Source organism: Strongylocentrotus purpuratus, unplaced genomic scaffold (assembly GCF_000002235.5).
Source record: "Strongylocentrotus purpuratus isolate Spur 01 unplaced genomic scaffold, Spur_5.0 spur5_scaffold_16, whole genome shotgun sequence".
NCBI lineage: Eukaryota > Metazoa > Echinodermata > Echinoidea > Camarodonta > Strongylocentrotidae > Strongylocentrotus > Strongylocentrotus purpuratus.
The window spans coordinates 24,667,350-24,683,044 of NW_022145601.1; the positions used below are offsets into that span (position 1 = coordinate 24,667,350).

Consider the following 15,695-nt stretch of genomic DNA (forward strand, 5'->3'; position numbering starts at 1 on the left):
CTGTGTGATAAAAGTGCTGAGATATTATGACGGCACACATTTTTTTTGCTTGTACCTCTGACATTTTTACGACTGACATTTCTTCCTCCGACATTTTTACCTCTGACATTTTTTCCTCTGACATTTTTACCTCTGACATTTTTTCCTCTGACATTTTTACCTCTGACATTTTTACCTCTGACATTTTTTCCTCTGACATTTTTACCTCTGACATTTTTTCCTCTGACATTTTTACCTCTGACATTTTTTCCTCTGACATTTTTACCTCTGACATTTTTACCTCTGACATTTTTTCCTCTGACATTTTTACCTCTGGCATTTTTACCTGGCACCGTCCTGGTTCCATCAGTGGAAGCGACAATTAAAGACAGGAGGGAAGTAGATTCCGGCAACCTTTTTCCTTGCTCTATGTATATAAGCACCTTTCACCTGCACACCCCATCCTGCAACACTATGTCGCCACACACAAACATGCACTACATCTGCAAGAATCTTCAGCAGTAAAGGAGGCAGATTATCCTGAAGAAGATGAAATGTAAATCATCTTTACATTTTGAATGTAGATTATAAATTGCTTTTTATTGGCGCATCAGTTGTATCTAAACCATTGGTTTTGTTATCTAATGCCAGTTTTATTAATGGCTCAGTTCCGTCTGACTGAATAATATCCAAAGTAACACTGATTTATAAGGGTAAGGAGAAAAAAGATGACCCAACCAACATTAGACCAATATCTGTAACCTTCATGTAATTAAACTTCTAGAGAAACTCTACTATTATTATTGATTTATCTTCGCTTGAATGAATTGATTTATATTGATCAATCAGCTTTCCTACCCGACCATTCAGCCTATACATGTATTCATAGAACTATAGATGATTGGCTGGAATCTTATGATGAAAAAGAATTAGTAGCTGCGTGCTTCGTAGATGTTTCCAAATGTTTTGATTCAATTAACCATGAAGTATTTCTTAAGGAACTGCAATATTATGGTATAAAGGATGAATGGTTTGCTAGTTATTTGATTCAAAGGAGACAAACGGTATACTGTCATGGTATACTTTCGAACTCTAAAACATTATCAAATGGAATACCTCAAGGGAGTGTCTTAGGACCTATCTTATTTTTACTTGTTTTTAATGCTAAAAGCTCAGTCTTTGCAAACATGTACTTGTAATATGTTTACTGATGATGTAGTTATATATTCTTCTCATTAGATTATTGATGAATTAAGTATATTGTAACAAAATTATGTTGAGATACAGAGATGATACAGAGTGTCTTAGGACCTATCTTATTTTTACTTGTTTTTAATGCTAAAGCTCAGTCTTTGCAAACATGTACTTGTAATATGTTTACTGATGATGTAGTTATATATTCGTCTCATTAGATTATTGATGAATTAAGTATATATTGTAACAAAATTATGTTGAATCGATACTGAGATGATACACTCAGAATAACTTAAAAGTTAATGTAGACAATATTACAAATATTTTTTAAAGTACACGTCATACAATTTAAATATATACATGGATGGAATGAAAATTTAATAGGTTTACGATTTTAAATACTTAGGGGTGGAAGTTGATGATCACCTTATTTGAGACATTCGTGTTACGTTAAAGACTAACTCGTAAAGACTAAGAAACTGTTCTCATTACGTAATATGTCCCAATTTTCAGATGTAAAAACCTTAAAGATACTATGTCTCTTTTGGAGCCAACATCAAATTATGTAGAACTTTGCAGGAACTATGAATATTTTGTCCTATCTGTGAAATTTAAACATTAGCAGTGTCCTAGTATTCAAATTATGCAAGGAAACCCGTTTACCTTCTAGACTTCAATGTCAGACACTATTGAATGACTGTCTGACATATTTTTTTTTCTTTAGGTAATTAACTGCATACATAAAATGAGCTGTAATAGGTACATGAGCTTTTGTCTACATCAATATCCCATTACTTGTAATGGCTAAAATTATACTGATTGAGAGTTTGGGCAGCACAAAATGTACGACCATTTAGTAAAAGGATCTGAAAATCAGACTATTAATTAGGTGATTGCAATCACTAAAGTCGATTCGACCACTAATTGTTATTTTCCCACTTGAAGCTATTTTCAAGCCCTTTCGATTTGAGGGAAGTTCTAGATAAGTATTGTCTTTCAAATGCCGTTGGAATTTAACTTTTTTATTTTTTTGGCCTGCAAATGGGATATAGTACCTTTAAACGCAAAGTTGAGTTCTGATAAAGTTTTAAAATAATATGTGAGCTTTTGCAAATTCGTGTTCTGTCAGTTTGCAAGAGAATCACTGCAGAAGTTTATCCCGAAAAGGATTACGGTCAAAATTCCTTTATAGATTGGAAATTTGACAAGAAATAATTCAACATTTTGAACGAAACGTCCCTTCTATGTGCAGTGCAGGTCTTGTGGATAAGTCAACGAATTGTAGATCACATGGATTGCGATTCGAGTCCCGCAGCACTTATGTCTTTTGGCAAGACATTTGTCTAAATGTGCCATACTTGAACCATGTGAAGTAGATGGTTACCTATATAGCAGGAATTAATTCCTTTTTTTAAATACTAGAGCGCCAAAATGGCAGCCATGCTAAGGCCGGGTTGTTAACAACCGTGGAGCGCCAGGAGTGTCCAGTTTGACAGACATGAGCGCTATACAAGAACATATAGGCCCGAATTCACAAAGGAGGTTTGTCGACAAACCTCCGTTGTGAATTCGGGCCATTATTATTATTTTGATTTTTATTATCATTATTAACAAATAAATTATAGGGGCCCATGTATGCACAAAGGCCCTTTGATATCATTAATTGGTGGAGTTTTCATAGGTTGACTTGACTTTTTGAAATGTGTGTTTGTTTTAAAACTAGGGGTCGTGTCGTTAATAAGTGAGAAATGGCTTTTCCGTCGCGACTGCCACTAAGGGACATGCCCTTCCGATACCTTCTCAACTTCTTCTCGGCGATTCAGTCCTTAGCCATTATCCTGGACAACTCTGAGAGTGTTGCCAGAGAGGTTTTACGTGAACTCGGCTATGGAGAAAATCAGATAAACTATATGTATGACAAATACAAACGACCAATCTTTGAAGCATTGATATCGCATCGTGACTGGAAGGGAACTGTTCAAGATCTCTACAGGTATTCAAAGAAAAAAATATATCAAAGTTTTTTTTGGATTTAATTGTGTTTATTTACCTATTCGAGTTCAATATTACATCTCAAAATGCTTCAATTGATGAACAAAGAATTGTGTTGGATATTTCTTAGCTGATAGATGTCAGTCAAAGTAGCCTATATTTTCCCATTTGAACGGGAATTTCTCTATTTTTCATTAGTGAATACAATTGTGTCAGTTCCAAAAATATCGCGATTTGTCAAATTAGAAAAACATAGATCTGCCTTTTGAGGGATCAAACCTTTCGGTATTGGGTGTACGCCACATTATTAAATCATGTATCGATTGATTTTTTGTCCTAACGTGTCAGGTATATAATACTTTTAATGAAGTGATATCTTTTTTTTTTCTGATGATGAATCTTAATTACAGTATTCCATAATTAGAGCCATCGTTACAAATTATTTCATGCACCTGTTATGAATAACTGCATAGCAATAATTACAATGGAAATTGCAAACATCGAGTGTTGCTAGGTAGGACAAACATTATGATTTGTCCTACCTAACAACACGTAATGTACGCAATGTATGGAATTAGCATTCTGACTATTAAAATACACTTATTCGTAAGAGGTGAATGAAAACATATCTAACGAGGCACTTAAAGATTTGTGCATAAAATTTGATTACATTACGAAAATGGAATGTCCTTTGATTTTTCAGGGTTCTGAGTTCGACTAATCAGACGGAGGCTTTACAGACGTTGTTCACCTTTCTCCGTGAGAGTAAGTTTTACCTTTCATGATCATAACAATGACATTATAAGAACACAACTAACAAGAAAATTATGATTCAGCACGATCACAGAGACAATTTCAATGGCTTGACCGTTTCCTGCTAAATTACGTACACAAAGACATATTATTTTCATAATGAGATACATAATAGGACATAGACTATACCCTTTAATCTATTTCTTGAAAGTCTTTCTTCTAGTTTCTCATTAGATACAAATCTTTTATTTCATCACGTAGTAAAACGCTTTATGATACCATTGGCATTTCAGCAAATTTGTAACTTATTTTTGTATGTGCTTCAATTTCGAACGAGGTTTTATAATTATCTGCAAACCAGAAGTTAACCGTGCATACTGAACGATTGATGGCAGGCGCACCGGAAGAAGTTTTGGATCGGGGGGGGGGGGGGCAAACATTCCAGGGGGCTCACTCACCTTCCAGTGGCAGTGGCGTAATGCGCAAAAACGTTTCGGGGGGTGGCAGAAGAAAAAATTGCATCACCACCACTCTTACATGTTACATGTAGATGAGGGCCCCACGGAACGTTTTTCAAAGTGGAGTATTAACGATCAGGTAAGAGTGTAGCGAGCGTAAATTGGCGTGGGGTCCAGGGGCATGGCACTGGCGGGGGTCAAGGGGCTAAGCCCACGGAATCTCGTGGTTTTTAGGCATTTAATTCCTGTTAACTTTCCTTTTCTTTGAATAGAATATAATTTATTTGTGATTCAATTCAGGTTTTTCTTCTTTTTTATGTTCTTTTTGGTTAAAAAATACCAACCATCTTAATACTCCTTTACTGCTTTTTTTTCTTTTGAGGGGGGGGGGGCGTTTCCCCCCCTCACTTCCGACGCCTATAATTGATTGTAACCCGCCCCTTCCCTTTGGTTCCACTGAAAGGAAGGATGAATTTGCTCTTGTGCACTACGGAAGTTAAATCGGTTTAAGATGAAATGTCTCGCACTCATGAACAGAAAATTTGCTAGCAATAGGCCTATAATCGCAAGACTTGATATTAACTAAACTTTTCATTAATTTCAGACCTGAATGACCGTCGGCATGTACCAGATGAAGCAACGAAGGCGAACTGGGCGATCTTACTGGATTCAACGCAGTATAGGATCTCCCCTGATATTTCTTGGCCCCGAGTTTTCATGAAAACATGTAAATATGATGAAGATGTTATTCGGATTTCAGATTTCAAGTCTCTAGAGGGAAATCATAACCTGTCAAATTTCTGTTTAAAATCATTACCAAAAGTCAAAAGGCTTCCAGCACATTCACCCTCACTAATGCATTCTGACTACATTTCCGTATCTCTTTAGCACAGCCATTACCTTTGTCGCTCTATCTACCATCTCCTCCTGTCATCTTCTCATACATCTTTTTTACTCCCATCCCCAACATCATTTTGTATATAGGAATTATTACGTTTTATAAAGGTTTACCTATTGCGCCTTCAAGCTTAAATGGATAGTTGAGTTCTGTTTTCCGACCGCAAATGCCTTCAAAGTGTATGGTTATTGCTCTTATTCTTATCTGTGGCATTTCTAGTGCCCTTTTAGAACCTAAAATTGCTATGAAGGTAATTTTAGACCCCAAAATGTGTGAAATTTAGCCAATACGATACTAATAATCAGCTCCACTTTCTCAAAAATACGGTGGCCGTTAATTAATTATTTAATTAAAAATAACAATATAATGGGTCGGCTGGTTGTGCATAATATAACCAACACGCAAATGCCAAAAAAAAAAAAAAAACATTGGCATTGGCTGAAATACGACGTAAAAGGCATAAGTTACATCAATCAATGAACATAGAGACGAAAAAAAAAGTCTTGCATGTAACAGTGTATAATCAAAATAACAGTAGAGGAAGGTTTAAAGTTACATATTACCATCCTATCACAACACTCTCACACCCCCCCCCCTCTAGCCCACCCACACCACACCCCCTTTCACACACATAAACAACCATACAAACACACACTGCATGCAACCTGTTCCCTCAACTCACACCACACAAACTCTTCACCCCCCCCCCCTAGCCCACCCATCTCACACCCCCTTCACGCCGACACACACGCTGCATGCAACCTGTTCCGGTTTGTCCACCTGTACACGAGAGAGAATTAATACTACTACTACTAATAATAATACCCACATCCATTAAGGTAAAAATGTATCGATTTGTTCCCATTTCTGTAAGTGCATCCCCAGTTTCTCCTTTTTGAAGGCTATTTTGTATTCCTCGTCTCTGTAATTTTTAAGCATATGTACTGTTTTCTGTACAGATGGCAAAGTTCCTTCTTTTCTAGAAATAAAAATGATATACTTTACTAAAAATATGATACAATTTATTACAAATATTCTAGCAGTATTGCCGGATATTCCCATAAATATGGGTTTCCAATCATCAATGTCAATCTCGATTAAATGTAACTTTTGAATTACCTCCTGCCATAATCTTTTAACTTTAAGACAAAATAAATGTTGGTATGTCTCTACTTCTAGTCTACAAAAGGAACAAAAATGGTCTGACTCAAAACCAAATTTAAGGATCTCTCTTTTCGTATATACAGCCCCTTGTAATTGTTTGTATTGAAACTCTCTATGTTTATTACAAAGCATTGCACCTTTCATCCTTGTGAATGTTTCTTTCAACTCCGTCATTCCAAGATCAAATTGACAGTTGCCATCTGTAACATGTAATGTATACTCTTTTTGAAGGTCTTCAATGAAGTAATCATATAACCGCCTAGATTTTATATCACATAGTTTCTGTAAACGTCCAAATATCATCAATTCTATTTCAAAAGTTTCAGTGTCCACTTCCATAAAATCACTTTGTATCCATTCGTTTCTGATTGCTGAAAAGATCTTTTGATCATCTTACCAAAAAGATACTTTGTGTAGCGCCCTCTATACCAAAACTTAACTATCACTTTAAAGAATAACCTCAAACTACCCTCAAATGACGTTTTACCTCAAATCATTGAAGAGGTGTCATATGTTTTACCCATATCATCACTCCATCTAAGTTACAGAAAAATCTCGTTATTTAACGATGAACTCTGATGACCCCAATTTGGCTTTTGACATAAGTATATTCTAATCATTCTTCCAAGGAATACGATATGAAAACTTTCACCATAACCAATTATTGTAAGATATCAATTTTCAGTTTGACCTCAATGACCTTCAACATACGACCGTTGACCTAATATATACTAAGTTATCATTAATACAATTTTTTTGAGATTTCAGAGTAATGCCTTAGTGAGGGAACGGTTTTTGAGATAAATGACTCAGCCGACGTTTTTGCAAAATAATTGACTTCTTTTTCGCTTTGACCGCTGACTTTGGACATAATACTGTTCCACATTGAGCCATGTTAATATCACCTTCTTTCAGATGTCATTGTAGTTAGACATCTATTTATGACATGACAATGATTCATCTAAATTTCCTCAAAAAAACTTAACCTGACTCAATCGACGTCAGAGCCCAGTTGCATAAAACTTACCATTAATGGTAACTTTGCCATCAATGACAACTACTATGGCAACAGGGCTCAACAGCCAATCAAAATCAAGTTTCCCATGGTAGTTACCATTGATGGCAAAGCTACCATCAATGGTAAGTTTTGTGAAGTTTACCCCCATCTGACGTTTGGTTGTAAATGAAACTTGTGACGAAGTTCAGTTCAAATCCAGGTAAAACTTGGAAATAAAAGATGTTTTTCAACACTGTTGTTTCATGTATTTGTAATCATTTTGTGTGTACAGGGCCTCTCAGAAAACAGTATTAATACTGAGAGAGTTACCCTGTTTAAATAAAAAGAATAAATAAATAAAATTAAAAAATTTCCATCAAAAAATCAAGCCTGAATCCGATGACCGAGGCAATAATATATTAGTAAAGCGCTAAAAGAAATCGTTGATGTATTAGGCGCTTTATAACAACGGAATATTATTATTACTATTATTAATCGACCTTAATATTTGCCTAGATCTGCAGACCATTGTTTACATTAAAAAAAAAGTATTTTGACCTTTTTTATATGAGAAGAGAACATGCACCGGATCATTCAATAAAATGATTAATATTGAATGGAGTACGACGGTGCTTAGAATTCTGGTCTTGTCCATCAGTTAGGCTGTCACGTAGTTCCCCAAAAATAGTTTCCATACGTTGCTTGTGGTTATGTACTTTTTCATAATAACTGGCTTTTGGAATATAATCCAGCTTTTATAGAATGCAGCATATGATGACGATCAGCCTATGACCAGTATATGCCTATTACATAAAAATCCCTGGATTGAGTTGTCCTTTGAATTGATGTATTTCTCTTCAATATATATGTTCACATATCTATTTCTATGTGGGCTATAAAAGAAAAAATCTTTTAATTAAAAAAAAATAAAACTGTTTATACCCTTTATTGTGTGGTGGTTCTTTAAATGGGAGAAAAAATGGGCATTTTCATAGAGAACCATTTATTAATATTTTTAGTGCCCTAATCTTTTTGTATAATGTTGTCAGGTTTATTCTGTATGTTCGAGAATACCATTTGATGATAAGACAACGATCATTGTGATGACTATAATTTTATCTGTATAAATTATTTCCTCTCTCATCCTGCTTTTTTTAAATTTTCTCCCTCTCTCTCTCTCTCTATACTCCTTTGCACCATCTTTTTCTATTCATCTCTCCGTTTTCTCTATGATAGACATCTTTCCTATCTATAGCCGCGTGCAGAAGATTGTCTACATGATGTTCCCGTTCAGTACGGCTTATGCCTCTGACATGTACCGGTCTATAAGCAACCTGATGAACAACGTGATTATCGTCGTTTGGTTTCTGACCGTAGCACAGAATGCAATGACCATATACCAGGAGGGACGTCTTCAATACTCGGTTACCATCTTCATCTCACTTTCTCTCTGGATCAAGCTTTACCTCATGAACGCACCTTTCAATCAACTCAGAGGATTGTTGCCGTTGGAAAACGATGAGCAAAATCTTCGAAGGGCCGACTTTCTCTACAAGGAGATTCGAATCGCATTGCTCTTTGTGTTCTTCTTCAAGCTGGCTCTTGCTATGTTCGGTTGTGCCTTGTTCTACGCCTTCCCAGATTTTCTCCTCGAAGATCTCCAAAGCAAGATGACCCAATTCGCCTTGTTTCTTTTCGTCTTTGAGTTGGCCCATAATGCATTCTATTTGAATGCATTCTATTGGGACCCTAATATTTTCCGTATCATTAATGATTTGTTTCCTATGTAGAAAATATTCAAACCGCACATTCATGGCTGAAATACAGTGTGTACAAGCATGCACATTTAGGTGTTTGCCTTAGCGAGTCTCCAAATGTGTTTTTTTGTTAAGGAGTGACACAGAATCGCTTGGTAGGTTTAGAATGACAGTATTTGAGGTATTCAGTTTTGTTGTGGAACAAAGGCAAATAGAAATTTGAAACTCTTGTGTTTTAATAAATTCAATTTTATGCAAATGTAAGTTCATTATGAACCTTATATGGACCTCATATCGAGTTTTACTGGCATTATATTTTACCCAAAAAAATATGCAACATTTGATGTTAAGGGAAAATTCTGAAGTTTGGGGACAAAAATACATTTATGTAGTTCCAAAAGAGATGGCAAATTTAGGCAAAATAATTACAGCACTCACAAGTAAATTCTGTAAGTGCTTACCATTCTGAACATCGGATGTATAAACTCATGGAAATGGCGGAGGGGTTACAATATACGTTAATGAAATAAACTTAGCCACAAACTAAGATCAGATCTTTTGTAAATGATATTGAACTTGTTGCTGTTGAAGTGAAGCGATCTTTTTCTTCACCCATGGTTGTTTTAGCTCGGTATAGACCCCCCTGGAACAAGCATCGAACTATTTAAAGTCATTGCGAATATTTTGTTAAAAATTGACAAGGAACGAAAATATATCATATTTTTAGGAGATTTCAATTGCAATATACTCGCATACCCTTTATCTTGCTATACAAAGCGTTTACTTGAAATTTGCCAAAATTATTCTCTAAGTCAACTGATCAAAGAACCCACGAGGGTAATACCGCTTTCATCTACCCTTATTGATTTAATTTATACTTCCAACTGTATGAAAGTGGTCGAAACTGGCGTCGTTCAATTAAGAATGAGCGACCATTCACTTATATATATTGTATGAGGTACAGTTCGCAAATCCTTTCCTGACCATCTTTGTAGGACCTATAGAACTTTTAAGAATTTCAAAGAAAATAACTTTTGTAGCGACCTAGTAAACATTGATTGGAAAAGTGTTTTTAAATGCTCTAATGCCGTTTCTTTGCTACATTTGTTCCAACATTATGTAATTTTCATGCTCCGGTTAGATAAAGTCGTATCAAGAAAGATCGGAAACCCTGGATAACTTGGATGGGATACGCTTGAACAGAAAAGGAAAGAAAATATCACTTTAATGGTGTTGAATATACTTAATAAAAAAGCCCCTACTTATTCAATTGAATTTTCGTTCAGAGAAAGACCATATAATACGAGAAGTGGCAATCAACAGTATGTGTTCAGACAATCCAGCTTAAAACGGGTTGTACCAAACGCACAATTGTGTATAAAGGCGCTTGCCTGAGGAATTTACTACCACACGAAGTGCAAGTACAGTTTCACAACAAGACTAACCAATTTAAAATCATATATTATTCATGTATAATCTACTATGCTACAATATGTCTATGAACTTTCGAATGGTTCCTTCCATTTTTTGGTGTGTCCATTTTCGTGTTGTTTGAATTCATTTTGTTGTGTATGCATCTGCTCGGCTATTTTTAAATTTCCATATGATATAATATAACTTCATTTAATTTCATCTGACAATGATTACATAATGGAGTTTTATATTTTTTGCTTGTAATTTTGCGTTACTTTCAAGTGTTCTTTTATTGACTTTTTTAAATTGTAATCATATTTTTAATTGTAATACTGATTTTTTTTGTTATAGTAATCATTTATATATCACTTGAACTTTTAATAATTCTTATTTTCAATTTTGATTTTGAATATTTGTGGTATCTTGTCCAGCAACATTTGATTATTCTCAATGTTATATGTCTTTACCAGCAGTTTTTTTTAGCACAATTCTTATTACCAATTTGAATGTGTAGTATATGTACAGTAGTACTCTTGTTCAGCAAATCATGATTATCTTTATTCATATACATATTCTTTTCCGGTAATACTATTCTATTGTTATTTTTTTTAGATATATTTATCTTATTCTTGTTATTTCTTGTTTGTTTTAAACATGTCATTTGATGGACCATTGTCATTTCTTTTTATTTATTTTTTAAAGTTCATAAATGATTTGTTTATTTGATGAATTTACATTGTTTTACACGGCCCCAATGGAAATCAGTCTTGTAACAGTTTGGTATTCTCTAACCGTGTATAAATAAAGATATCAATTCATCCAATTCAATCAAATACGTACTTGACAGAAGGCCCGCGAGACTGCATGTGTAAATAATATGCCGCAAGTTATCTGGGCCGAATTTGTTTGGAATTCTTCACCGAATTCAACAATGCAATGCTTATCTCTCGTTTTTCTGTAGAATGTCTTTAAAAAAAGTTGTATCGAAATATGAACGGTATTGATTTACAAATACAATATGTCATTATTGGTATCTCATATTTTGGTCACATTGCAAGTCAGTTTTAATTTTCGTATGCTTTGTTCCTTTATTGAAAAGTCAACATTTTTCTACCCCATCGTACAAAACAGAGATACGTGCACATGCACCATTTGCTACACCCACACACACGCACCACACACACACACACACACACACACACTCATACACAAAGATCGTATGAACACATTTTCATTTAAATTTCACCTGAAGATTTTTCTTTTGAGGCCGCCATCCTAATCAAGCGTCGTTTTATTATGACGGCGATTTCCTGCAGTATTTCACAGTTAGTTAGGAAAATACTTTAAACTCATAATATTTAACTTGTATTATAGAAATATGAAGTTCGTTATAATATGTTCATATGTATATCACAATTTGACATTAAGTTATTACTATTTACATATTTTTTATTAAAACTTACGTTTACATTTTCAGATATCGTATTTTGAAAAATTGTATCATACCTTACGTTTACATAATTATATTCATCATGCGGTATTGATCAAATTAGAAAAACGTAACCGGTAAGGTTCTGGAAGTGATAACAATTGTTTTGAATATAGTTCTAGAAAGTAGAATAGTGCCTCATGATTGGTGTGTTGGAATGATTGTTCCAATATTCAAAAACAAAGGATGGGACAAAGATCCAGACAACTATCGTGGTATTACCCTTTCAAGCTGTTTATGAAAGTTGTTCACTTCAATATTGAATCATAGAATTACTTTATATTTTAAAAATGAATCTGTACTTGGAGAAGAACAGGCGGGTTTTCGCGAAGGTTATTCCACAATGGATCATGCATTTGTGTTGGAATCTTTACTGGATATGTATTTGTCAAAGGGAATGAGGATTTATTGCGTCTTTATGGATTTTAGAAAAGCCTTTGATATGATAGATCGAGCATCCCTTTGGTATAAATTGTTATTGTCAGGAGTAAACGGCAAGGTATTTAAAGCCATTAAGAATATGTATGTCTCTGCTAAGTCGTGTGTTGGGGGTAAGGCACAGTGATAATTTATCCCCTTACTTTTCGCAATTTATCTTAATGATTTTGTTGGATATATACGAACCAAATTTAAAGGTTTACGGTATTTATATGATGAGGTGTGTTCTGATGTTCTTGATAAAATTTCTGATGAAGAATTATTTATTAATTTACATGCATTGCTATATGTAGATGATACTATTATCTTGGCAGAAAATCCAGAGGAACTCCAAATGGCTTTGGATGCTCTGTCTAAATACTGTGAGAAATGGAAATTGCATGTGAATAATGAAAAAAACAAAGATAATGATATTCTCTTAAGGAAAGGTACGCAAGTACCCAGTTTTCAAGTATGGGAACGATATTATCAATGTAGTACATGACTTTGTGTATCTTGGGGTTAAATTTGATTATAATGGTAATTCTTAAAAGGCAATATGTAAACAGGTGATTCAGGCAAGAAAAGCCTCATTTGCAATGACCTTGAAGGTGCAAAGGTTAAGATTATCATTGGATATTCAGTGTGAGTTATTTGATCAGTAATCATGCCAATACTCTTATATGGCTGTGAGGTGTGGGGTTTTGAGGATTTAAGTCAGATTGAAATTTGTCATCGCAAATTGTTAAGGGCCATATTGAATGTCAATAAATATACACCTGACTGTATGATTTATGGTGAGACTGGTAGATTTTTGCTCTTAAGCTAAGGTTGACTGACATGTCAAAGCGAGAAATAATGTCAAATGTTTGGTCAAATCGCATTTTTGTTAACTACCGAATTATCAAGAACGAAATTTTATTTGAAAAGTATCTGGTAAAGTGGAATAGAAGAGGTGCGATCACTTTGTGTCGATTCCGATGCAGGTCACACTGCTTACCAATTAATAATGGAAGGTTTGAAAATAATCCTGAAGAAAGTAAAATTGAATGTCTTTGTTGTAATTTAAAGGTTTTTGGAGATGAATTTCACTATATTTTGTCTGCCCTTTTTTCAAGAAAGAAAGGCAGTTATACTTAGATCGACAGTTTGTTGTGAGTAACCCTAGCACTTTTCACATGGACAAATTGTTTAATAGATCTAGCGTTAAATAATTAAGAAACTTGTAAAATTCATAACAGTAATAATACGATTCTTTTTGTTGGTTCCTAAAGCTGAAAGGCATGGTCCTATTTTTGTTAATAAAAGTGTAGTTACTCGTAGTGGTAGACAAACCAAACCACGTCATATTTTAGAATATAACTTTAAATTGTATAGTGTATACTTAGTCTTTAGCTCATGTTTATTGTGTTATAGAAATATAACAATTGCATATATCATGTCTATGTATTTCATTATCATATCTTAATTTGTTTTATATATATTTCGGTATTGTGTTGTAAATATGTTGTGCTCTCATACCCCTGAAGAGGGTCGATAGAGTCAAATAACATCTTATCAAAATCTTATCTTATCTTATCAGTTATTGTATTTGAAATTATGCAGAAATAAAAATGAAAAAAAATATATATAATTTCGGGTGCGTACGGTTTACAAAACATACATCGTTTATGTCCCGTTCACAAGACGATAAATAATTCTTTATAAAGACCTTAGTATACACTTAGATTTATCATAACACTTTTTTAATAGCGCGGTTGCAGCTGAGTATTATTGTCATAATTTCGATTATGTTAAAGGTGCTAAATACAAGAATCCTCTCAGTGATAAAGGTTTGTTTCACCAGAAAGACAATAAACATATTGACTATCAAATTGACTAATATAAGGACTTGCTCTCCATTTTCATGGGGATGTTTGTATTTTAATAAGACGATAGGCATGCATGTTTACTTCATTCTTTAAAAATTAACACAACAGGTTTTATGTTGCTAAATCAAGTAGAATCTTAATAATAAAAAGCATTAATCGGGAGTTGCAACACAGACGATATGTTAAGAAATAAATGAATATGGATGTGGCAGTTTGATTGTAATCTCATGCAACGATTCTTTGTGTGTTTAGTAAATTGAGTATATCAATAAAGAGTAATTTACACGAAATATTCCATTGTCTTCAAATGTGATGTGTGTGTTATATTTTTCTTTACACGGTTTGAATGTTGTATAAATAAATCTTTATGATTAAATATTTTAATAAAATATGAAAACGAGATGTCCGTTTCCGCTACATATCCTTTGTCTCCCCATTAAACATTGTTTGGGAGAGACTAATATGGAAAAAACTCGTTGAGATATCTGACATTTGACAGATATGGTCGCAACAATTCAAGGACCTTTACCGGCAGGGAACGAAACTACGCTTCTATGCCGGTAGGTGGCGCCAACTTGGTGGCGCACCCTTCGAATTCAAGGATTCATTTTATCACAGTAATGCTGTGTATCAATAAAAAATGTTCTGTCCGTAGTGTAAACAAAACTTCTTTTTTTCTTCTCTCAGGTCCCCCAAATTTTTCTGATATATCTAAACTAGACTATGTATTGCATAGGCCTACATATACAAAATCAAAGGTCTCAATAACATCTATACTCATTATAATTATCTGTTATAAACGCATAGAACTCTAAAACTCAACTGCATAACCAGGACCAGATCGATCTACAACTTATTAGGCCCATTAATCTATGCACTTGGCCTATTAAATCGTCTTTTTTGTCATGATCCATGTAAATGGGGGGGGGGGGGGGTGCGAGATAGGACTCTTGTAGCGTGCCCCTACTTAACACAATTACACAAACACAATAACAATTAACGTTACATTTAATTAAAAGAAAGAAACGATTAAAATTACTCTCATTTTACGAGGAAACATTATTTATATACATTATGAATCAATTGATTTGGTCGATCCAAGTGAAGTGTGTTGTGTAGTTATAGTTCTATCATTACTTTTTTAATTTTTATATCACTATATCAGTGTGAGGTAAAGACCAGTATTGGAAACGCCCCAATTTCGAACAATGAAATGGAAGCTCTTATTACCAATCATGTGAAAGAATATGTTTTGACTAATACATGATGATACAAATTTTGCCGGGAAACCGCCTACTAATTGATAAATTTGG

At 34.2% G+C, this 15,695-nt stretch overlaps 1 protein-coding gene across 1 annotated transcript; it reads left to right on the plus strand.

Moving 5' to 3' along the window:
• Positions 1 to 2,794: 2,794 nt before the first annotated feature.
• Positions 2,795 to 9,513, plus strand: LOC115918693. The gene is made up of 4 exons (XM_030987110.1): positions 2,795 to 3,166; positions 3,869 to 3,930; positions 4,981 to 5,103; positions 8,672 to 9,513. The coding sequence occupies exons 1-4, from the start codon at positions 2,922 to 2,924 to the stop codon at positions 9,223 to 9,225; spliced, it is 984 nt and encodes a 327-aa protein (XP_030842970.1). The 5' UTR covers positions 2,795 to 2,921; the 3' UTR covers positions 9,226 to 9,513.
• The last annotated feature ends 6,182 nt before the right edge of the window (positions 9,514 to 15,695 follow it).